General features: G+C 38.8%; 1 protein-coding gene across 1 annotated transcript in view; it reads left to right on the forward strand.

Annotated features, from left to right (window-relative positions):
- The window catches only part of DENND1A (DENN domain containing 1A), a gene marked incomplete at its 5' end in the record, with an annotated part of 386178 nt that overhangs the window by 90212 nt on the left and 269656 nt on the right, over positions 1 to 26310 (forward strand). The window contains one exon of the mRNA XM_069073945.1: positions 13345 to 13390. Within this exon, the coding sequence (XP_068930046.1) occupies positions 13345 to 13390 (46 nt within the window). The remainder of the gene's footprint in view (positions 1 to 13344; positions 13391 to 26310) is intronic.

Below are 26310 nucleotides of genomic sequence, written 5' to 3' on the forward strand. Positions count from 1 at the left end.
TTATAATGCCTTGTTGGTTTTTTTTTTAAGAGAGAAGGTGGAGAGAACTTGTAAAATCTAACTAATCCCCAGACAGCCCTAAGCCAATGTACCTTTCTGGTAGGAGTATGTGTAGGGGAAGAGGGGATCGGTGTTTTCTCTTCTCCTTTTTGGTCTCTAGGTGGCTTTATTTTATGTATTTGAACTAACAGTATTCCTTTATTTCACCTGATTCTCTTCCAATTAGTAGCTGCCCACCTTGAGGAAACATAATTAAGAGGTTTCTAGTTAGCTAGAGGGAAAAGAATTAAATAAATTGTGAAAACAGTTATAATGAATGGGCAATACATGCCCATTAAGAATCCTGCAATATCCATATTCATGCCTGCATATTGCAAAACAGAGGCCTGATCTTTAGTTCTTAGAATCACAGTAGTAGAGTTTGAGGAAGCCTTGGAACATAGAATGTGTGGAACTGAAAAGGGCCTTCAAACATAGTATATTGGAACTGAAAGAACCTATAACACATAGAATGTTAGAAAAGAATGCAACAAATTAGTAATAGCAACAACCTAAACACAGAAAATGTTAGAAAATAGAATATTAGAACCAGATGAGAATTTTTAAAAAGACAATCAGGAACAGAATGTCAGAATTGAAAAGGATTTTAGAAAGTTGTCTAGGCCTCTGCTTTTACAGATGGCCACCCTGAGGTTCAAAAGTCATATACAGCTCACTAGTTAAATGACTGGCAGGGTCCTGGAATGAACCCAGTTTGGTTGACCAAAGTCCAGTTTTCTTTCCAGCACACCATGCTTCATCTCATCTTCTGAAATTGTATAACAATGGGAAAGGTGGTACACAAACTATGGATAGTTTCTGAAGCACATTTCTATTTGAATACACATAATCTACGTCTCTATTTGAGAGCCAGATTTTAGAAGTGGAACATTCTAAGAACGCTGGATTGGGCAAAAGTCTAACTTAAAGACTACAATTTATCAATATAGGGCTCATTTTTAAAAAAGCATCCAAAACTCTTTCAGTATTAATAGGATCTCTTTTGTTTATTTGACTCTGTGGTTTCATTGGTATAAGGAGCTTTCCTGGGAGAAAATTCTAATACAGATCAACAGTTGTCCTGCAGTTTATTATGTTACAAGAGAATTGCTTCAGGACTTCCTTAATAGTTGAAGTGACTTGCCCAGAGCCCTGCTCAGGGTTGGTCAGTAAGTTCTGAGGCTGCATTTGAAACATGATCATCTTGACTTGAAGCGTGACCATTTGGCAATCGATAAAGTTGTAGGGTTTAGAGGTGGCATCCTACTAGAATGTTACAGATGGAAGGTATCCCAGAGTTATTGCACCCAGCCCCCTGTCTTGCCTCTCACCTACAGACATATTTTTAGCAAAATCATGCTGATTGAGGAGAGGATCCTATCCTTAAAATCCTTAAGAATTTTATCTAAAGTTAAGAAAGCTAGGGAGTGTGAGATGTAGCTCTAGAGTCAGGATGTCAGCCTCTGACTCATACTACCTTTCTTAGTCATTTGATCCTGAGCAAATCGCTGAACCTCTCAGAGCCTCTAGACAATTTTCTGTCACTATAAGTTGCAAAGCAATAGCTGATCTGCATTGGTAAAAGGGGTTTACTTATGGGGAACACCCTACCCTGATGAAATAACTGATCAGGACCAAACAAATTCAAATTTAAAATAAGATGCCCAGGAACCACAAACCTAGGTCCTCATTCCATCATAATGATAACTAATTTTTATGTAGCACTTTAAGGTTTTCTACGATCACTACCAACATTATTTCATTCGATTCTTACAGCAAGCCCAGTGGGGTACAGTTAATTTATTATCCCTATTCTATAGATAAAGAAACTAAGATTCTCAAAAATGTAAGTAACCCATCTTCACACAGATCACAAACAAGTCACTAAGCTGGAATATGACACCAGATCATTTGACTCATGTCCAGTCTCTACAGCAATGCTGTTCTGCCCTCCCTGAGATTTATTTACTAACTGTGATATTGGGCAAATCATTCTTCATCTCTAGAGATAATTAAATTATTTTAAGCTTAGTTTAAAGCTATTCTAAGTAACTGATCAATATGATGATCCACCATAGCTCCAAAAGGACTCATGATATAAAATGCTGTCTACCTCCAAGTGGAGAACTGTTGGACTGACAGTGTAGACTGAAGCATATTTTTCCTAATCTTCATTTTTCTGGATTTTGATTTTTTTAGAACATAGCTAATATGGAAGTATATTTTGTATGACTATGTATAAGGAGTATCAAATTTCTTGCTTTCTCGATAGGGGCAGAGAGAAGGAAAAACTATGGAACTGAAAATAAAAATAAAGGGGCAGGGTCAAGATGGTGGAGTAGAAGCAGGTCCTCCCCGCGGCTCCTGGCTTCCACCTTCCCCAATCCATGTAAAAAGGGGACTCTAAACAAACTTTGGAGCTGCAGAACCCACAAAATGACACAGAGAAGCTAACCTCCTGCTGAGGACAGCCTGGTAGGGTGGCAGGAATCGGCCAGCCCAGGGCTCTGGGAGCTGAGCTCAGCTCCACGCAAGAGGTTTTAGCCCCAGGGTGGGCCTGACCAGCTGCTGGCTGGAGGGACTCCAGATCACCTGCAGCTGTTGTCATTTCCAGATTTTTCAACATATAGATGCGAAGGACAAAGTGAGAGGTCAGTGCAGTCTGGATTTGGGGCTCAGTAAAGGGAGTGCCTTGACTTTTGCCCCCAGGACGCAAAGCTGCTGAGGGCTGCCATGTGGCAGCTTCAGCTCCTGGCCTGCAGAGTATAGGGGGACCAAGCAGTCAGTCTGAGGGGTAATTACTCTTGCTTTAACCTGCTTGGATCTGGATTGCAGTCTAGGGTGGAGGTCCTCGGGTGTATGTCCAGCTTGCCAGAGTGTGTGGAGGCTTCAGCAAGGTCTCCCAACTAATACCTCCAGCAGCTGAGAAAACCCCAGTGTTTGGGACGGAAACTCCCCTTCTGATAGCAGAGTCCTACTGTGGCAAAAAGCCCAAGAGTCAAGTAATTGAGTGGCAACATTCCCAGGCAAAGGAAACAAAGCAAACAGAAGAACGCAACATTAGACTCCTATTATGGAGACAAAAAGGAGCAAAGCATGGAACAGGAGAAAGACAGTGAAGTCAGAACTCCTGCACCAAAAACATCAAAGGAAAATACGAGCTGGTTACAGGCAATAGAGGACCTTAAGAAGCAAATAAGAGAAGTGGATGAAAAATTGGGAGGAGAAATGAGAACAATTCAAGAAAATTACGAAATGAGAGTCAACAGCCTGACTGAGGAAAATAACACCATAAAAACAGACTAACTCAAATGGCAAGAGGACCAAAAAGGCAATGAGGAGAGGAATGCCTTAAAAAGCCTAATTTGCCAGATGGAAAAAGAATCTCAAAAGCTCACTGAGGAGAATCATTGCATCAGAATTAGATTGGAGCAAATGGAAGCTAATGACTTTATGAGAAATCAAGATGCTATTAAACAGATCCAAACAAATGAAATAATAGAAAGCAATGTGAAATATCTCATGGGAAAAACCACTGACCTGGAAAATAGATCCAGGAGAAATAATTTAAAAATTATTGAACTACCTGAAAGCCATGATCAAAGAAAGAACCTAGAAATCATCCTCCAAGAAATTCTCAAGGAAAACTGCCCCAATGTTTCAGAACCAGAGGGCAAAATAGAGGTTGAAAGAATCCACCTATAACCTCCTCAAAAAGATCCCAAAAAGAAAACTCCTAGGAATATTACAGCCAGTTCCTGAAATTCCCAGATCAAAGAGAGAATATTACAAGTAGCCAGGAAGAAACAATTTGAATATTGTGGAAACACAATCAGGATAACCCAGGATCTGGCAGCTTCTACACTGAAGGATTGAAGGGCTTGGAATATGATATTCTGGAGGTCAAAGGAGCTGGGATTAAAACCAAGGAATCACTTACCCAGCAAAACTGAGTGTCATGTTTTGGGGGAAAATATGGTCATTCAATGGAATAGAGGACTTTCAAGCATTCTTGATGAAAAAAACCAGAGTTGAATAGAAAATTTGACATTCAGATACAAGAAGCAAGAGAAGCATGAGAAGGTAAACAGGGAAAAGAAATCATAAGGAACTTATCAAATTTGAACTATTAACATTCCTACATGGAAAAGCGATAATTGTAAGTGATGAAACTTTTCTCAGTATGAAAATAGTTGAAGGGAATATATGTCTGTATTGGAGGGTATATGGGCATATGAATACATATGTGAATGTGTGTATATATGTTTACAGGTATACATAGATAGAGGGCATAAGACCAATTTAATGGGAAGGGATGATACTTAAAAGGTGAAATTATGAGGTGAGAGAGGAACATAATGAGAGGAAATGGGGAGAGACAGAATGGGGTAAACTATCTCATATAGAAGAGGCAAGGGAAATGGGTTACAATGGAGGGGAAGAATAGGAAGGCAAAAGGGAATGAGTCAACCTTATCCTCATTGAATTTGGCTCAGGGAGGGAATGAAATACACACTAAATAGGGTATCTCACCCTCCAGGAGAGTAGGGGGGAAGGGGATGAGAGGGGGGGTGATGGAATGGAGGGCAGGCTGGGGGGGGAGGGAAGTTGGAAGCACCCACTTTTGAAAAAGGATGGGATCAAACTAGAGAATAGAACTAGTGGGAAGTGGGATAGGAGGGAGGGAAATATCATCAATCTTTTACAATATATCAACTATGTTAATGTTTCACATAAGCTACACATATATAACCTATACTGAACTGCTTATCTTTCCAGTAAGGGCGGGTAACAAGGGAGGAAGGGAATGAATCTGAAATTCAAAGTTTTAATATCAAATGTTTAAATATATATATATGCATATATATATACTATTAATAATTCCATTTTACGTATAATTGGGAAATAAGATATACAGGCAATGGAGCATAGAGATATGAGAGAAGATAAGGGAGAGAGCAGATTGGAGGAGGGGATATCCTATGGGACTGCTATTTTGGGGCAGTGGGTAGGGGAAAAATGGGGAGAAAAATGTGTAACTCAAAATCTGGTGGAAATGAATGATATCAATCAGAAGTTAATAAAAAATAAAGAAAAAAGAAAATTGAAATTAAAATAACTCTACTAAGACTTTTGGGACACCCTGTTTTACTTTCCCTCACAGGAATCAAACAGCTCTGCAACTTCTTACTAATACATATACATGTATACACACACGCACGTGTGTGTATATATATATATATGCAAATACATATACACATACATTCAACTATAGGTGTGTATGTGTGTGTGTATCTCCTCTTCATCAAGGTCTTTTCCTGCATGAGGCTTTCCCCTATAGTACTGCCATTGTATAATTTAGCACCACATTATAGCATTACAATGACATGCATCATATCAATATGTCATAAAACTATGTTCTTTGGTAGTTTTACTGGTCTCTGATATCTCCAGTTTTAATACTCTCAATATAGATTTTTAGTAGTATGCATACATGTACATATACATATATGTGTGTGTATTTGTGTTTCTTTTAATGTTTTGAAGCTATCAGAATAGCACTAGGAATGTCCATCTGTTTTCTCTCACATGATCTTACCTACTTTTCCAATCCTTGATGATGTCTTCTTTGAGTCTTTTCACATACAAGAATCATTGTTATATGCCAGACTCTTCCTGAATCCACAGCAAATGAATGAAAATTTATTTATTATGTACTAAGTGCTGGGCCCATATGAGTAAGAAAAAAAAGAGATAGTCTTTGCTCTCAAGAAGTGTACCTAATTGGGAGAGATAACACATAAAAGAAAGTTCAACTCTGCAACAGATGAAAGGGTCCAAAAGTCCCAAGGATACAGGAGTGGGACAGATTGTTGTTGTTAGTTTCAGTCATGTCTGACACTTCATACCCCATGTGGGATTTTCTTGGCAAAGATACTGGAATAGTTTTCCATTTCCTTCTCCAGCTCATTTTACAGAAGAGGAAACTGAGTCAAATAGGGTTAAGTGACTTGCCTAGGGTCGTGTAGCTAGTAAATGTCTGAGGCCTGATTTTATGAGTCTTCCTGACTTAAGGCCTAGTATTCTATCTACTGTGCCACCTAGCTGGCCAAAAGTTGTGGAACACCTGGCAAGGTCCCAAAGTCTGTAGTTTATGTAAGGTGATGATGACAGAGGACTGCAGGGCATAGAAGCAGGTTAGATCATAAGGCCTGGAGAATCTTTGGAGGCAGGGCTAGGACAGATGGTAAGGTCTAATAGAGCTTTTAGTCACCATCTCAGCCAAAGCTTTGGAAGAAGCTAAGCAGCCAGGGAAAAGAGAGAAGGCAACAAGAGCAAGCTAGGGTACCCTCCAAGGGGTCTGAGTTCTTTCCATAGTTTGACTTTCTCAAATGAGTTTTGAGACTGCCAACAGCTGATCGAAAAAGGAGAGATAGGTAAGGTAAGGGACTAGGATGACCCCAGTAGTGGTGATTCTTTTCCCTACCACCCCAGCGTCCCTGATGGTTCATACTACATCTTTCTAGTCATCTTTTGGTCATCTGCAATTCTGATTCCTCTGAGATTGTGTTATTCCTTGATCTTTAGTCATATAACATGCCTAGGTGGGTATATATTGTACTACATGTATAGCATTGATACATATTCTATATATGAATTCACATTTGTATGTTACTGCCTTGTTTTTTTAATGTGTATGTATCTTATCTCCCCAGTTAGTTGGTATCCATTAAATATCTAGTTAGTTGATTAGATAAAGAAGTGCCTCAGGATCATGACTTAGAATCACTTGAAAGAACTAGAGGGGCGGCTATGTGGCACGGTGAATAGAGCACTGGCCCTCAAGTCAGGAGGACCTGAGTTCAAATGTGGCCTCAGACACTTAACACTTACTAGCCATGTGACATTGGGCAAGTCACTTAACACCAATTGCCCTGTCCTCCCCCCTGCAAAAAACAAACAAAAAACTAGAGATATTTAGTCTGCAGAAGAGAGAGCTAGCTGTGTTTTAAAGTTTGAAGTATTATCACATAGAAGAGGGATTCGATTTGTTCTCCTTGGGCTTGGGAAGGAGAATTAGAAACAATGACTGGAAGTGACAGAGGCTAATTTTTGGCTCAAAAAGGAAAAACTTCTGTGTAATTGGAATGGCCTCCTTGGGAAGAGTGTATTTCTCCTTTCCAAAGGTCATGTAGTGGAGGCTAAAAGACTCTTTATCAGAGATATCATAGAGAGAGGCTCCTTGTTCACATACAGGTTGGCCTGTACCTCAGATGGCCTCCGGAGTCCCTTCCATTTTGGAGATTTTATTATTCTGTGAAATAATTGTCAAGTCCTCTGTAAACTTAGTTAGTATTCTTTCATGGTATTATTGTATGAATACACACAGAATTATTCAAGTTCATATTTGCAACATGTTAAATATTGTCAAGTAAGTTCTGGGTTTCTGCATGTTTGCAGAGAATTTGTAATAGGTTCAAAAAAGTATCTATGGTTCAATGGGGAAATGATGACAGCATAGAAAGTAATTGTCTAAATTTACATTTGTACAATACATAAAGCTATTGTGGTGTATAGAGTAAATAATGTGTCTTAAATATGTTCTAAATACAGAGCTGTTACAGCCCTAACAATACTTGGTGAAGAAATTGCTTTTCCATGATAGGTCATAATGACTCCTTGGAAAAATTATTGTACTTAATAATGCATGTTTAATATGCCTAAAATGTATAATTGACTTTGTTTCCGGTGACTTTTTAGTGTTTTGTATCTTCATGTTATTCCTAATGATTTTATTTATTCCTTGTTTTTAAACAAACTTGGTTTTGTAAGAAGACAAAAACATATGGTATTAGAACCTCCATGTTTCAGATTTTATAATGCTCTAAGAATACTTTACAGTCTAGATTATTAAGGCATAGAACATTAATACTGAGTGTTGGAACATAGAATAGTCATCTGGACTATTGAAATCAGCCACTGATTGTTCCCTGCCTCTTCTTTTCCCTTCCCAGTTCATCCTCCCCTGATAAAATGATTTTCCTAAAGCATATGTCCAACCATGTTCTTCTCTTCAGCAGACTGCAGTGGCTCCTTATTTCTTCTAGGGTCAAAAATCAAACTCCTCTTTTTAGCAGTAAAGCCCTTCGCAACATAGCTTCAACTTACTTTTCCAGGTTTGTTAGACTTTCTTGTCCTTTGTGTTTCTACACACTAGCCAAGTTGGCCCCCTTGCCACTCCTTCTCTCATCATTGTACTTTTAACCAGCTTGTCCTCCAGGAATGGAATATGGTTCTTACTCGCTTCCACTTCTTAAACTACTAGTTTCTTTCAAAGTTATGCCACATGCCACCTCCTACATGAGACCTTTCCTGATCCCTCCACAGCTGCTAGTGCCTTTCTCTGCCATTTGTTTGTTTTGTAGATAGCTTCTATTTTCTTGCAAAGCATCTGTACGTTTTGTTCCCCTCACATGTAAGTTATTCGGAGGCAAGAAATAATTGCATTTTTACCTTTGTGCCTAACATAATGTAGCTGGCAAATCCTAGGCATTTCTTAAGTGCTTATTGATTGAGGTTATCTAGCTCATCCCTGTCAATTACTAGATGAGAAACTAAGGCCAAGAGAGATTATGTGACTTGCCCAAGGTCAAACAGCATATTTATACAGGATCCACACATCCTAAGCACCTTCTGCCATACAGCATTGCTATCTCCTTTTAGAAGAAAAACTGTAATTAATAAATCAAACAGAAGACTCTTACGTCTAGATATTTAATTATTCTTTTCTTTTTAAAATCTATTTGTATAGACTAAATCATTTGTTAGAAGCTAATTTTTTTTCTTTGACATTTTTAATTAAAACTATTGTTGGCTCATTTTTCAATTAACTATGAAAGAGAAATTGATGCAGCAGGGTTGATTCTTACAGATTTGGGAAATTCTTGCACTGACTGGCAGGCTGTGTTTCTAGACAGTAATAATTTGCCCCTGTTCTGGAATTCCACACTCCTCTTGCTTCCTTTCATTACATTAGCCAAGGTTCTGCGAGATGAGACATTTGCAGTCTTAAGACTTCCTGCCGGGGGTTCAGACTTTGTATTTCTGACATTGAAGCTGTCGTGTTCCTGAAGCTACTTAATTAGAAACACATTCGTTACACAGTATGCTGGGGAGAGCTTGGACAGCAGAGCCCAATCACACAAGGAAGTTTGAGCATTTGTACAACTGGCATCTTAAACTAATGGTTTATGCTTTAAGAGGAAAAAATAAAATACATCATCAGACAGTGTCTTGCCCCTGGAAGGCCTCCATTAGAGAAGAAGCTGAATGTGTACAGAAAAAAAACTTAGATACCTTATTTGCTTCATTAAAAGTTAAAAAAAAAGAAATAAAAATCCAGTTTCATTATAGTATACGATTCTTTTCTATGGCTCTGAGGGAAAAAAAAACAACCCCAAAGCATTCTGGGAGAATGATTCCCAATCATAGGAGGTTTCATAAGGGCCCTGTTTCCATCCTCTTGAAATACTACTGTAGAAATTTGTAGACTTTGGCTGAGAAGGGTGTTTTATACTCTGAATGGGACTTTTTTGGTTGTGACATTTTATTATTTAAGGGGTTCAGATTGTATTTTTTTGGTAAAGGCTTGTTTGTTATCCTTGTGCAGCTGCAAATTGATGCTGTTTGGGTAATAACAGTAACAGCTCCCAGTTTTTGCAGTTCTTTACAGTTTACAGAATTCTTTCCTCCCAATTTTATAGATGAAGAAGACTGAGGCTCAGAATACTACTACTACTACTAACAATGGACTCCCATTTCTGTAATATTTTACAAACCATGAAGAAATTCTCTTGCCACACTGCCTGTGGAGGAGGTGTAACAAAGAATATTCTTTTTCCATTTTATAAATGAGTAAATTGAGGCTAAGTTTAACAATAATAGTTCCCATTTCAGTAACACTTTACAGCCTAAATATCTTCCTCACAGCATTCCTGTGAGGTGGGTAGTAGAAGTATTATTATTTCAGTTTACACTTGAGTAAACTAAAAATAACTGAAGTGACTTATGGGAAACCAGGCTCCATTTCAGTGCTCTTTTTGCTACCTTATAGTTGCCTCTTCATGGAAGGTTAACATCTAGCTAAGTATTCAGTATCCCTATGATAGAAACATAAAATAGACACCCAGTTTGTTGTGATTGAAAGCTATCATGTCCCATCCTCACAGGTGTTTGTGGTTATTGCCCTCAAACAGTGGTTGCCCCTTTTTGAATTCTTGTTGAGAAAAGTATAAATTTGACATAGATAAAATTTTAAGTGAGGTTGTCTCCAGAAATGGGTTAAGAAAACGTTTGGCGGTAGATCCCCATGCTTTCTTTCCCTCTGCCAGCTTGAGATTCAGATCCCAGTTCTTTTAGTCTCTCTATGGTCATGGACTAGTAACATCTTTAAGAAAGGAATTTAAACTCTCTGGACCTCAATTTCTCCATCTAAAAATGTCAAGGTTGGACTTGATATTCACTAAGGATCCTTCAGGCTTTCCAACTTTTAATACTCTTTGTTTTATGTTCTAAGGTCCCTTCCAGATTCTCATGTTCTGTGTTCCAATAGTCTTTATGATAATGTACCTTCTGGCTATAACAGATAATGTTTTAAGGTCTCTTTTGTGCTCTAATCATCTGTGTCCTAACAGTCTATTCATTTGAGTGATTGATCAGACATTTATTTATTTATTTATTTTTTTAAGGCAATTGGGGTTAAGTAACTTGCTCAAGGTTACACGGCCAGGTGTTTCTGGTGGGTGCTAAGTGTCTGAGCCTGGATTCGATCCCCAGGTTATCCCAACACTGGAGCCGGTGCTCTTACTCACTGTGCTACCTGGCCGCCCCTGATCAGACATTTATTAAGGGCTTCTTGTGTCCAGAAATTCCTTCCAGCACTAATATTCTGTGATTCTATGAACCCAGAAGAATACCCGTGGTGAGAGCTTTTGCCTGGATTGTTGAATGAGTATGTTCCCCTGCATGCAGCTCTTCAGGCAATGCTTAGCTTCAAATGGGCAGTGAGGGTTCAGTATTCGCCAATTCAGTACACATTTACCAAACACCTAATGTGTGCCAGACTATGGCACATATTTGCACTAAGACTACAAAGATGAAAACAGCTCAATCTGTGCCTTCAAGGAGCATGCAGTCAGTCAATTTAAGCATTTGTTATGTTCCAGGCATGGGTACTAAGAACTAGAGATACAAAAGGAGACAAAAGCCAGTCCCTGCCCTCAAGGCGCTTACTATGTAATGGAGGAGGCAACTAGGAAACTGAGACAAAGCAGTCTCTATGCAGGATAAGTAGGAAAGCACTAGAATTGGATTGAGAAAGACTTCCAGTAAAAGATGCAATTTTTGTTGAAACTTAAAGGAAGCAAGGGAAGTGGGACAGACAGAGAAAATGCATGGAGTTGAGAGATGGCTTGTCCTGTGGGTAAACCAGCCAGGAAGCCCATGTACTTGAATTGTAGAGTGTGGGAGTGGCAGAGGTGGGGGTAGGGAGCAGGGTGTAAGAAGATTGGGAAGGTAGGACTGGGCTAGGTTATGAAGGACTTTGAATTGCCAAATAGAACATTTTTTATTTGATCCTAGGGGCAATAAGACAGAAATGGAGCTTTGTGATTTGGAGGTTAGCCTGACATGAATGTACTAACACTTTGCGAAAATAATTTTAGTGGCTGAATAGAAGGTGGATAGGATTGGGGAGAGCCTTGAGGTGGGCTAACCCACAGGCAGGTATTCAAGTGTAAAGTAATGAGGGTCCATTTTAGAGTGGTGACTTGTTAGAGGAGAGAAGGAGAGTGTAATTAAGAGATGGTGCAAAGATGAAATCAACAGACCTTTGAAACAGATTGGATATGAGAGGTGAAAGATGGTGAAGAGGCAAGGATAGCTCCTGAGTTGCAAGCCCAAGGAACTATGAGGATAATGGTGCCTTCCATGGTAATAGGGAAGGTGGAGGCTGTGGAGATTTAAGGAGAAATAATGAATTCATTGTTGAACATGTTGAGTTTAAGATATCTACTGGACATCCAGTTTGAGATGTCTGAAAGGCAATTGTAGATGTGAGACTCAAGATCAGAAAAAAGTTTGGGTATAGGTATATGTAGATTGGAAAATCCTCAGCATAGAGATGATAATTAAATTCATGGGAACTAATGAGGTCATTAAGTGAAGTAGTAGGACAAAAAAGAAGAGGACTCAAGACAGAAGAACCTTGCAGATCAAAGTTCCAAACCTCTATAATTAGAGGATGTGATCTGGATGAGTATGCAGCAAAGGAAACAGAGGAATAGTCTTAGCAGTAGGAAGAGAACCAGGAGAGAGTGGTGCCCTCAAAACCTAGAGAGAAGAGGGTATCAAGGAGGAGAGAGTGATCAACAGTGTCAGAGGCTGCTGAGAGGCCCAGGAGAATGAGGATTAAGAAAAAGGCCATCATTAGTAGCTTTGGAGAGAGTAGCTTCAGTGGAATCCTAAGGTCAGAAGCCAGATTGTAAAGGCTTGAGAAGACAGTAAGAGAAGAGAAAGTGGCGGCACCTATTATAGATGGCCTTTTTGAGGAGTTTAGCTACAGAGGGCAGAAGAGAGAGAGGACAGTAGCATGGATGGCAGGATCAAGTGAGGATCTTATAAAGAGATGGATTAAGTCACTTTGTCTCTCTGGGCTTGTTTTCTTATCTATAAAACAAGAGGGTTGGACCATACTGCCTCAGGCTTTCTAACTGAAAGGTTCCTTCTAGTTTACTCAGTTGTAGAAAGGCTAAACTTAGTGATCCCAGGACACACACATGTAGCAGTGCTGCGCATTAGATCGAAGTACACAGGAGCCATCACAGAGAGATCTTAGAGAGTGGAGGGTGCTCAGAGGGGGAGCCTTTTTTAGCCAAGGTCGTCAGGCAAAGTTTCATGGAGAAGGTGGTGCCTGTGCAGGACCTCAAAGAAAGTGCAGTTATGGAAGGAATAGCCCTTTTCTCATTCCAGCTTGTTGTTAATTCCTGCATTTCAAGCCTTGTTATTCAACTGCCATTTCTATTACAGGCGTGTGCTATCATTCCCAGGCTGCAAACATTTTGAAAATCCCTGTGAAGCTTCTCAGCTCGGGAACATAATGTCATATTAGGATTTTTGTTGTGAAAGAAAATGTAACTGTGCATACGTTTATTAAAACAGTTTTTCTGCAAATATTTAACCGTCTGTAATTTTCAGGCGGATGCAACAGACATTAAAACAGCTGTTTGTCTTTGTTTCTCTTCACAGTGCTCCCATGCCCTACCTCATAGGAATACATTTAAGTCTAATGGAGGTAAGTTGGCTTGCTTTCTCCAGAAATTTCTTGCTCTGTGGTTTGGTTTCCTCCTGTTTCTGCATGGCATTAGAATACACTGGGTATCTGTATTCACAACTTAACATATGGGAACTCATACAAGCAACACCTCAGGCTCTGTCCCCCTCCCTTGCTGACAAAGCTGAGCATTCAGCTAAGATCCCTTCCTGCTAGGTTATTGTTTTCAAGATTTTTCATTCATATGGGAGATGATGTTTTCTCAGGTGAGGCTCCTGGGACTGGAGGGCCAAAAAGATCATAAGGGAAGAGAGGATTTTTTTTTTAAAGGAATATTCCAAATATTCCAAGCTTTGGGCAAATACTGGTCCACCTGCCAATACTAAAGAGCCAGCTTGTGTGTATTCCTCTTGTAGCCAACTGCTTGACTTTGCAACTGAGAGCATAGAGCCTTTTAGAGCCAGGAAGAACTTTAGAACATCAATCTTAGAGTGTTAAAACTAAAGTAAACTTAGGATGGTGAGAATCGAGTTGGAAGCAACCCTGATAACTGCAGGGTAAAAGCATTTCAGATTTGGGTTGAGAGGAATGAAGTTCCCATCCCTACTCAACTTCATGTTCAGAAAAACTTAATGTTCCATCTGATACAGTCCCCTCATTTTAGAGATAAGAAAACTGTGGCCAAAAGAAGTTAAATTTTTGCCCAGCGTCAAATAAATGACCGCGTCAGGACTCAAACCCAACACCTGTCGGTCTAGTGTGTTTTCCACCTCTTCATCTGGCCTCTCAGCTTCCATACTTGTACCATTCAGGCAGAGGCAGTGCATGCCTGTGGAGTTCTTTTTGCTGTATATAATCTCTGAGAGCAAAGTCCTGAGCTTGCCTTTTTTCACAGAGGAGATGAGCTCTCAGGGGAGGGGAGAATAGGAACTGCTTCTCCCAGTGGTAAAGCTTTTCTTGTCTTGAAGGAAATGTGGCCTCTTCTTTTCTGTTCAATTCACTGTAGGTCGACTGGGACCACCTGCTTCTTCACTATTTGTTGCACACAGTGCTATTGTGCTTACGAAACGAAAAGAGTTGGTTATCGAAAAACCTGTTGGTTTGACATTGAGAATCTCAATCAAAATAGACCATTAAAAATCTGCTCCAATTTCTAAATTGACAGGCTGGCCATGTGGCTCCTACATTCTGTTAACTCTGCCTTTCTGTCATCACCCAGCCCTGGGTATATAAAGTGTAGGATTTATGGACTGTCACAGATTATGTGTTCAGATTGTATTGTATTGAACTTTTTTTTCTTTATCTTTTGTTTATAAGAGCTGAGGTAGAATCAAAGCTGCAGTAGAAAGAACACCGTTGAGAATTAGAATGAAAAAGAACATTAAAAATTAAAGAGACACATACTGTCATAAGATTTAGAGCCTTATGAGACCTTAGAGTTCATCTAATCCAACCCCTTCATTTTCCAAATGAGAAAACTCGAGCCCACAGATTGAAGTGACTTACCTATGGTTACATAGGCATTAAATAGCAGAACTGCCAGTCAAAACTGATTCTAAATCTAGTGTTCTTTCCACTATACATTGCTGAACCATGAAACCCCAGAGCTGAAAGGAATCTCAGACAGCTTCTAGTGTAACCCTACCTGAGCAAGAATTCCCTCTTTAATTTCCCAGCAAATGGTTATCTGGGCTTTGCATAGATTTCCACTGATGAACGACTCATTGTAGCCAAAGGAGCCCATTCTGTTTGTGGGCTATCTAATTATTCAATTATTAAGCTAAAATCTGCTTCCTTAAAACTCACTAAACACATTGCTCCTAATTCTATCATTGGTACCAAGAACAATTTTAATCTCTCTTCCACAGGACAGCACTTAAGATAACTGAAGGCAAATAACCTATCTCCTCCAAGTCTTTTAGACAGGCAGCATGGTGTAGGGAGAAAAGCTGAATCTGAAGACCTGTATTCTAACCCAAGCTTTGCCTTTCATAAAATGTGTGTATTTGTACAAGTCCTGTCTCTCTGGCTTAAGTTGACTCATTTGTAAAATGAGAGTTTTGATCCTTGTGATCCCATCTACTTATAACATTCTGTGATTCTCTTTACAACCATCTACAGTCTAGTTCTAGCCATCACTTTAAATTTTATCACCCTCTCTTCCCTTTAACAAGCTCCGTGTTCCAGTTCATCCAGTTCAAATCAACTCCTTGACATCTTTTTTTTCCCCCACCCATACACTACAATGATACCAATGCTTTTGTATATCTGGACTTTAACCTCATATTCCTCTATACCCTTTTCCACTTTCAACTCCTATCCATCCTCCAAAGCCCAGCTCAGATACTGCCTTCTTTGGAGAACCTTCCCTAAAGTCTCAAGTAGAAGTTGGACTCTCTATCCCCTTACACACTGTAGTTGTGATACATGTATATCATGTTTTCTGTTGTATTAGCTAAGCTTCTTGAGGGCAAGGGACTATATTGTTTTGTTTTGTTTTTTAATTATGGTACATCTAGCATCACCATTCATTGCACATACTAGGTGCTTGGTAAATTGTTATTGAATGAATGAATGAAGGTTTTTGTTGCTATTCCCCAGAAAGCATAGGGAGAAAAGATGCATTCTCTCTTACACTGTCTTCTCACTAGCAATTCAGCAAAGGATTTAAAAAGACTTATTTTTGACTGTCTTGTTAATTCTTCTCAAAAGCTATAGGCACCTTATTATGCCTTTGCATATGTGCCAGAATTTTTTAAACTTCAAATGAATGTGGCAGATGTTCGTAAAAGTTTAGAAAAAGCTAAACCATGAGGAGACTTTTTAACCATTTTTATGACTCTCAAAATTGTTGTTCAGGGTAAAATATGAATTGTGATTTCTTTTAACTTGAAAATGAATCATACAAGGGAAGGGCTTTATTTATCACCAACCTAGTGGACATTTTTAATATGAAATAATGTTATCCTAGGTAAGAGCTACATGGTGTAGTGGGTAGAGCAATGTACTTAGAATCAAGAAAATTTGAGTTCATGTTCTGTGTCAGACACTTAATAGTTGTACGACCCTAAATGAATCACTTTACCTCTCTGTCTCAGTTTCCTCATCTATAAAATGGAGATAATAATAGCAACTACTTCTCAGGGTTGTTATGAGGATCAAATGAGAAAAAAATATATAAAGCACTTCCCAGACCTTAAAAACTATAAAAATTCTAGGTGTTTGTTACTATTATTACTACCTTAAAGAATTAGTACTCCTAGTATGCCTTATTTTCAACTCTGGGCTAAGTTACCTAGAAGCAATTAGCCAGTCCTCTCTCTTTCCCATTGTCATAAAATGTCAGGCCTATAGAACATAGAAAGTTAGAGCTAGCCAGCATCTTAGATCAAAAGATATTGGCTTACAGAATGTTTGAATTGGAAAGCACTTTGGAGATCATCTATCTAGTACAACCTTCTACAATGTACCTTCCCAACAAATATCTTTCTCCCATTCTCTTCCTCCCTAACTTGCATTTATATGAGCATTTTCTCACCCTTTTTCCTTCCACCCTCCCTCTAAAACCCCCCTCTTTTCCTTTACCCTGTCTGCCCCTCTCTCTTCCCCATCTTTCCCCCTCTGCCTTCCTCCTTCCTCTTCTTATGCATGTTCATACTCTCTTTAATTTTAAAAAGCTTTTTTGTCATATAATATATAAGAACAGAGACTGATGTTGGATAATGGTACCTGTGTATAATGGGATTTCCTAGCACTTTCTCCCATGAACAAAATGATAGTATGTCATTATTGATGTCTGTGAACAAAAATCCCAGACATGGTCATTGGTGATTAAGGATTTATATCTCAAGACTATCAACTTTGTAGTCATCAGAAAGATCTATATTGTTGTCCTACCAGCCTATAAACTCCCTGATGAAAAGTACTATTTCTTACTCAAACTTTGGATTTCCCCCAGGGCCTAGTGCAGTATTCCACATATATGAAGTACTCAATGCATGTTTGTTGAATTCAAATTTTAATTCCTTGAAAGAAAATATGGTCTTGACAATTATATTTTCTTATATTGGCTCCATTTCCAATAGATGATATTTCAACAAATGCACAAAAATTTTGCAATGTCAGAAATTTGAAAATAATATTATAAGAGCTAAATGGGTACCAGAAAAGATTGAGCTTCTTATTAAGGAAATGCTTTGCTAGTATTCTTTATAAAAATCAGTGGTGTTCTGAAGTTATCTCTTAATGTTAACCTTTCTAAATAATTAATGGAAAGAGGAGTTGGGAAGAGGAGGAGCATGGGAATCCACTGAATTGTGAGTCCTAGGGCCAGTCTTATCTCTGGCACAAACATATTGTATGATTTTGAGTCATTTCTGGGCCTCAGTTTCTTCATCAGTAAAATGATTGTGGCACAAAAGCCAAAAAAACCCAAACAAACCCCTAATTCAATCTTAGAGTGAATTAATAGAAGCAGTGAGCAGAACAAGTAAGGGGATTGTCCTTCTATGCTCCTACCTGAGCACATCCTGTCCGGAGTGCTCTATTTACTGATGGGTACCTCATTTTAGAAGGAAGAAACAGAGCATGTTTAGAGAAAGGTATCATCCAGAGATCATTTGAATGAACTAGGAATGTTTAGCCTTGGAGAAGAAAAGACTTAGAGGCTGGTTACATGTGTTTGAAGGGCCATCATCTCAAAGAGGGCTTTGCTTTGTTTTACTTTTCCCCAGAAGGCAGAATTAAGAGCTGTGGGAGGATGTTGCAGAGGTAGATTAGATTTGTTGTAAGGAAAAAACTTCCTAATTTTAAGAGCAGTCAGAAAGGGAAGGAACTGCTTCAGGAGGTCGTCAATTTGAAGGCCTTCCAATTGAGGCGGAATGACCAAAGAATTTCTATTCAAGTATGTATTGGACTAGGTAACCTTTGAAGTCTGTTCCAATTCTGATTGATTGAATTCTCTGACCTTTAAGGTCACTCTAACATTCTGTGCTTTGTGTTCTTACGTTCTATATTTTAGGTGTCTTCTAACTCTGATATTCTATGTTTTAAAGTTCTATTTTGAGGCTCCTTCCAATCTAAAATTCTGTGTTCCATGAAGATATATTCCCTTGGGTTCCTTTTATTTCTAAGATATGTACTAATACATGTAATCCCCTCAATTTGGCACTCCAAAATCAGAGTTCAAATGGCCTTTTTGATACTGAGGGGATGGGAGTTTTTATTAAAGGTTTTATTCTTGGGTGTTAAAGTACTTTCCTATATTCTTTCCCTCTCCGTTCCATTTCTTTCTTACCCTTCTTACTTATATTATGGTTTTTCCACACCCCAATTGGCATATTTGAATTTGGCTTTCTGCATTAACCTATTCTTAGCAATAGTGGGTGTAGGAGGTACACACAGGGACAAAACCCCAGGGCCCCTCAGTGCTCCCAAGAAGTATATGATTAATTCCACAGGGTTCTCAGAATAAATTGGTCTCTTTCACACTGCTAATTATAAGATTGTATTTAAAACTGAGAGTTCATATAAACCTAGGTTTGGAGAATAGACCCCTAATTGTATTTAATGGGTATGAAATAAAATCCATAGAGTGTGATTGCAGTGGGTCTGTAACTTCATCAATATAGGTGCTCTTTCCAGGGGTACAGGTCCTAATCTGTCCATACCTCCTGTTGTATAATACCTGTCTGAGTCTTCTCTTACCCCCATCAGTTCCACATGGGGCCCTTCTTCTCCATCTATTTGTGTTGTGGGGTAAACAGTGGAGCATATGGGCTCCCCCTCTGTTATCCTTTGCCCTCCCTACATGACTGACTCACCTTCTTGGATGACTACACGTTTCTTTGATGATACTTTTTATACCATTTCTGTTCAGTTCTTTGATAATAATATGTTGCAGCCTCTTAGCACCTACAATATTATCTCTTCATTTCCAATTGAGTGATTTGGAACTTGAATTCTTCGGAGATTGGTATTTTGTGACTCATGGCATATACCCTCACAAGAATATTGATATGAACAAGATGGATCTTTGTCTCAGGGAGAAACTCGGGATCATTAAAAACACTAGAATAATAGAATCATGAAATTAAAAAAGACCTTAGCTAGTACAACTCCTGCTTAAGCAAGAATCCCTTCTACTCTTTTTCTGCTAAGTAACCATATAGCATCAGATTCAAGACCTTCAGTGATAGCAAACCCACCACCTTCTCATGTAAACTGTATTGCATTTGGACTATTAGGATATTTTTGCTAGTATAAAACTGAAGTCTTGCCATCTGTAACCTATAGCCATCACTCCTAGTTAGATACTCTGATGCCAGAAAGCGTAACAACAGTCATATTCCGCCTAGATCTTCTCTTCTCTAGGTTTGTTGTTGTTTAGCTGTTTCAGTCCTATCCTACTCCTCTTGACTCGATTTGGGGTTTTCTTGTAAAGACCCTGCAGTGTTTTGTCATTTCCTTCTCCAGCTCATTTTATAGTTGAGAAAACTGAGGCAAATAGGGCTAAGTGTTCACACATAGCTAATAAGTGTGTCTGGGGCCAGATTTAAATTCAGGAAGATTCTTCCTCACTCCAGGCCTGGCCCTCTGTCCACTGTGCCACCTTACCAGCCTGGGTTAAATATCCCCAATTCTTTCAGTGGTCCTAATGCAGAGTGCAATTCTGTCTTTTCACAATCCTCATTGCCCTTCTCTGCACTTGTTCTGGATTTGTCACTAGAGGACCTAGTTTTCAATGAATATCTTCCCACTTACTACCTGTGTGACCTTAGACAAGTCACTTAACCTCTTTGGGCCTTGTTTTTCTTCATCACAACAATGAGGGGTTGACTAAATGAGCTTTGAATCCCCTTTTAATTATAAATCTAAGATGCTGTGATCTTATGTACCTTTGATCTGGGGGGTATATTTTGTCTCTGCTTGTGACAGAGCATTTGGTTTGTCTCATTCAGCAAAAATTTATTAATCATCTACTATGTGCAGAGAGCTCTATGCTAGATGTTGGTGAAATACAGTTTAAGATATATACATTTCCCTATTAAAGCTTACGGTACAATAGGTTAAATCATATACACAGATAACTTCTTATACAATGTTACATGATAACTATATTAGAAAACTGCAAAACAAAGTTCTGTGTAAGGGCTGAGGTATGAGGTCATTGCCAACTTGATACATCAAGGATGGCTTCCTGGAGGTATTGGCAAGCCCTGGCAGAAAAATCACAATGATCTGTTATTAACAGACAAAGAAAGTGACATTTTTCAGTCACTCAAAAAAGGTGGCTTTTTTGTCAAATGAACCAGCACTGCTACAACTAGATGCCCTTTTCTCTTTTTTAATGTCAGGAATCTTTAGTTCTTTGTGTTGGGTTATAGTTTTTTATATTTATTTTTTAAATAGTTTGAGAGCAAGTGAACAAAAGCCTTCCGTTTTAATTTTTTCTCCTGTTTTTCTTCTTAGCAGGACTTCACAGCTAGATATTGGTAAATTGCAGTTCCTGTTAGCAAATGCTTGGATTAATTCAAAACACAAAATAATTGCATTCAGGTAGAAATTGCACTTTGCATATAGGTCCTTAGAATAGCTGGGAAATTGCAGGCAGTGTGGACATACTTACCAGCTCTTAGTTATGGCACGATAATACTCTATCGATGTCGGGTCATTTACAGAGGAGGCATCATGAAGTAATAGAAAGAACCCTGGAACTAGACCCCGATGATATTGGGTATATATTAATAGAAAAGGCCCCCGCTCACCTATGAAATGAGGATAATAATTTTTTTTTTTGCCTTTTGGAGGGCAATTGGGGTTAAGTAACTTGCCCAAGGTTACACGGCTAGTATTTTTGTGTGGGTGTTAAGTGTCTCAGGCCAGAACCGAACTCGTGTCCTCCCACCTCCAGGGCTGGCGCTTTACTCACTGCGCCACTTAGCCACCCCGAGGATAATAATATTGTACTACTCATATGTCAAACACTGTGCTAGATACTAGGGACATATGACAAAATAGAATTGTTATAAGGGAAGTTTTTTTTTTTAATTTAAAATTTTTTTATGTAACAAAAATCTACCCTCTTTCCACCCCACTTCTCACCCTTGCCCTAACCCTCCCCCACAACTGAAAAAGAAAGAAAAAGTCCTTTTGATATATATGTATAGTCAAGTATAAGAAATTCTCATATTGGGCATGTTAAAAAAAAATGTCTTGCTCTGAACTCTGAACCTATCACCTTTCTGTACATTTACCTTTCTGTCAGGAGGTATGTAGCATGCTTTATCATGAATCCTCTGGAATCCTAAATGATCACAGTTCTTAAAGTCTTTCAAAGTGGTCTTTACAATATCGCTTTTATTATAAAAATTGCTCTCCTGGTTCTGCTCACTTCATTCTGCATCAGTTCATATAAATCTTAAGTAAAATCCTTTGTAATTGCATTCATTTAAATGGTTCAACATAATAGCTCTTTAACATAATAAATTAAATTGTTTAAATTTGAACTGTCATTTGCATGAAAAACTCAATAATATTTACATAGGCTCTTTGGTTTGGAGTCATAGAACCTGGGTCACATTTTGATCCAGTTTTGGGACTTAGAGCCACATCATTTCCTCTCTGAGCTAGTTTCCTCCTCATTTATAAAATTGGGGTAAGAAAACTACATCATAGGGTAGTTGTTACCATTACTTCTTCCTCGTTTTTCACAATTCTTCTTTCTCCTGCTTTTTTTCTTTCTATCTTATTCTTTCTTCTCAGTTTTCTTTGCTGGATCATCAGCCAAATCTCATCATAACTCTGGGTGTCCCTCTTAAGTTCTGTCCTTGCTTCCTTCTCTCTATACTTCTTCTTGTATATTCCTTCCATTATCTCCTATTATCTCAATTATCATATCTATGCAGATGACTTCCATATCTATGTATCTAATGCCATTTATTCTTGTGAGCTCCTTTCCTGTACCAACTCCCTGCTGGACATCACCTGAATTCCTGAGGCAGCTGAAATTTAACTTATACAAAACAGAGCTCATTTTCCTTCCCAACCTCCTACTTTTCCTCTACTCCAGTTCCCTTATTCTGTTACATATACTACCATCCTTTCAGTCATCCAGGTTCACAAAGCTCAGAATCCTCTTTGACCCTTTACTCTTCTTCACCCTTCACACATATCAAGTCATTTGCCAAGTCCTATAAGTTCTACATTAGATCTTCAGCATCTGTTCCCTTCTCTCCACTCACATGGTAACCGTACAAATTCAGGCCTTCATTGTCTTTCACCTAGACCTTTGCACTTGTTTCCTAATTCTTCTTTCTGCTTCTGTGCTCTCCCCTCCAATCCGTCCTTCACATAACTGCCAAAATGATTTGCTTTTAAGCAGCAATTTGATCATGTCATTTCCTGACTCTCTACCCCCCACCCTGCCCTTTCAGCTGAGAATCCTGCCTAATATTTCACTGAAAAAAAGGGGGAGGCCATTTGCTTAGAGGTCCTTCTTCTTGTCTTCTCATCTCATATCACTCAGATGCCTTCTGCCATTTTCCCCTGTATTCTTGTCTCATGAGAAGATGTAGCACTTTTTCTTACCAATGCAAACCCTTCTATTTGCATAATTGATGCCATTTCATCCCATCTTCTTTAGCATCTTACCCTCTCTATCATCTCCACTCTCTCATTTATATTCAGTGTTTTTCTGTCTCCCTCTGCTTCCCTGTGGCCTACAAGCATGCCTAAGACCCCCCATCTTCAGAAAACCCTCACTTGACCCATCTATCCTTGTAGTTATCATCCTTTATCTTTTCCTTTTTTGACTGTACTCCTTGAAAAGGCAGTCTACAACCCATGCACCACTTTCTTCTCACTTTTTAACCTATGCAGTCTGGCTTCCAACCTTATCATTGAATTGAAACTACTCTCTGCAAAGTTATCAGTGATCTCTTAATTACCAAATCAAATGACTTTTTCTCAGTCTTCATCCTTGACCTCTTCTGCAGGTTTCACGATATTGTGCTGCTCTCCCGATTCTCCGACCTTTCTGACTGCTCCATCTCTGTGTCCTTTGCTAGCTAGATCTTTGTGAGGTTGTATAGCAAGAGAAGGGAGGCCAAGACAAAACCCTGTGGGACACACACATGTAGAAGGTGTTGTCTGGATGAGGATCCATCAAAGAAGCCTGAGAAGGAGCAGTTGTCTGACAAACAGGAGACAAACCTGGAGAGTCCTGTTGCAGAATCCTAAAAAGAAGAAAATATCAAAGAGAAGAGGGTGCTCAACAATGTCAGAGGCTTCAGAGCAGGCAAGAAGAATAAGGATCGAGAAAAGATCATTGGATATGGCAACTGAGAAATCGTTGGTAACTTTGGAGAGAGCAGTTTGAGTGGAATGATGAAGTCAGAAGTTGGATTTTAAGGGGTTAAGAAGAGAGTGAGATAAGAGAAAGTGGAGGCACTTATTGTAGAAAGTCTTTCCAAAGAATTTAACTCAAAGAGAAGAAGAGATGCAGGATGATAGTGGAGATGGAAGGATCAAGTGAGGGTTTTTTGAAGATGAGGGAAACATGGGCGTGTCTGTAGGCAATAGGAAAAGAGCCAGGAAGAGAAAGATTGAAAATAAGTGATAAAGTGGGGGTGACAGAGGAAGCAATCTGTTATAGGAGACTGAATGGAATGGGATTGCTTATGCTGGGAGGGGGATTACTAGCTTTGATAAGAAGTTCTTTTTATGTGAAATAGGGGTGAAGGAGGAGATAATAGCAGAAAACATGACTGGTATGAGATGAGGAAGAAGAGAGAAGGAGTTTGTGGCAAGTAGCCTCATTTTTTTTCTGTAAGAGATAAGGCACGTTTTTCAGCTGAAAGGGTGTGGGGGTTGAGGAATCATGGAAGGTTTGGGAAGGGATGAAAAGGTTTGGAAATAGGATAGTAAAGTAATAAGGGATGTAGAGTAGGGTAACCTAGAAGCAGTGAGGACCCAGTTGAAGTTGTGTAACATAAATTTGTGATGGACAGTATCAGAATGGTTGTGTGATCTTTTCCACTTTTGTTTGGCTGCATGTGTAGGAGTGAAGGTGGCAGATGGTGGGGGTGATCCAAGGCTAAGTTTGGCAAAGCACAGTCAGTGATATGATAAGGGGACTAGTAATCCAAGAGAAGAGGGATAATGTAGAGTTGAACTGGTTCACCAAGGGGTCAAATTGAGGGAAATAGGAGAGAATGGCTGGTGCATAAAATTTTTACCATAATATTCAAGAGAGTCATTGTTGTATAGTAGATAGGGAAAGAGCTTCAGAACTCAGGGGGACCTGAGTTCAAGTCCTACCTCTAACATTTATGGGTCATGTGACACTGGGCAAGTCCCTTAACCTCTCGATGACCACAGCACTTCTTTATAACTGTAAGTTGCAGAATGGATGCTCATCTGCATGTTTCCTTTCCAGGAATTCTCTGTGGATGGATTAACATAAGAATGATTATTATTGTTATTATAACATTGGGAAGTAGAAATCACTTCACCTAGCTACAGGAAAGGATGCTAACAGGTACACACCTTTGGATTTGTTTAATTTAACAGAAAGTATGATATTTTTGGTAGAGCCTATGAAACATGTAGGATACAAGAGGTGAATCAAAAGAACTTCTATGAGTCACAGCCTCATGAATCCAGACCAAGTTATAGACAAAGAAATAAGGAACAAATCCCTGAGGCATGTTGATTTGTTAGTGAAGATGGGAAGGTTTATAATGGAAATGTAGTACCAGGTCCTAATCACCAGAAATGATAGAAGGATTATCCTTAAGGAGACTTGATTTAGTGATCAACACTGATTATGTGAGACTTTAGGGGGAGAGGAAGTTGCAGAGACTGTACAACACATCATTTCAGACAAACAGTTTAATATCTACCAAGTTAACAAGACGAGCTAGGTAGCTAGCATTATGCATCAGAAGTTCACCATCTTTAATGAACTCAAACAACAAATCCTCATTCCACAAATATGTACCTCAACTATCCTAGAGTACTAAGCCAAGAAACTTCTCTTTGACAGAACTGTTACTTATAGTCATTCAGATGTCATTTTATCCATAAAAACTTAATGAAATCATTCTTAATAAATGTTACTGTGCCAAATTCTCATATTTTCTAAACTACTGGAATGAAAATCTTTCAAAATAAAGAGGTTTACCTGAGGAACTCAGAAACATGTGAAAATCCCTGGCTTCCTACTTGGTACCTGAATAGTACTGAGGATACTTAAAATGAGCCCACAGAAAATGAGTTTATATCATTATGCTTTTATTCAGTTTTTAAAAAGTAGTTATTTTATTTATTCAATAGTCTGTAAAATGTTAAAGGGAAAATAATATGATAATATCTTGGTCTTTGACTCTTTCTATGCAAAATTAGGAGTAATAATGCCACCAAAAATAACCCACAAGGGTTATTTTGTCAACATTAAAGCATTGTAGAAATGTGTATCATTAATAGTAATAATAACAAAGAAAATATGCATCTCTTAAGCACTGTACCACACATTGTGCTAAATTCTGAGGATACAAGATAGTTCCTGCTCTTGAGAAGCATACATTCTAGTAGGGGAGTCAACTTAGTACACAACTTGGTGCATCCTAGAAATAGACAGACTCAATGGAAGGTCATATGGGGAGAGGAAAAGGCCTCTTCCAGGTGGGATTTGAACTGAGTCTTGTAGGAAGCTAGGGAAATGTAAGGAAGCAGAGTATTCCAGCATGGGGGACAGCCAGGAAAAAGGCACCGAGATGTGAGACATGGAGTCATGTTTCAGAAATTGCAGACAAGCCAATGTAGTAGCTGGATCAAAGAATGTATAGAAGAGAATACAGAGCAAGAAGGCTAGAAAGGACAAGGTTGCAAAAAGATTTCATGCCAGAGGAATTCATATTTGATCCTAGAAGTAGCTCATT

The sequence above is a fragment of the Petaurus breviceps genome, unplaced genomic scaffold (assembly GCF_028583685.1).
Source record: "Petaurus breviceps papuanus isolate PSGF00001 unplaced genomic scaffold, PetGlider_PUasm1.0 90879, whole genome shotgun sequence".
Lineage (NCBI taxonomy): Eukaryota > Metazoa > Chordata > Mammalia > Diprotodontia > Petauridae > Petaurus > Petaurus breviceps.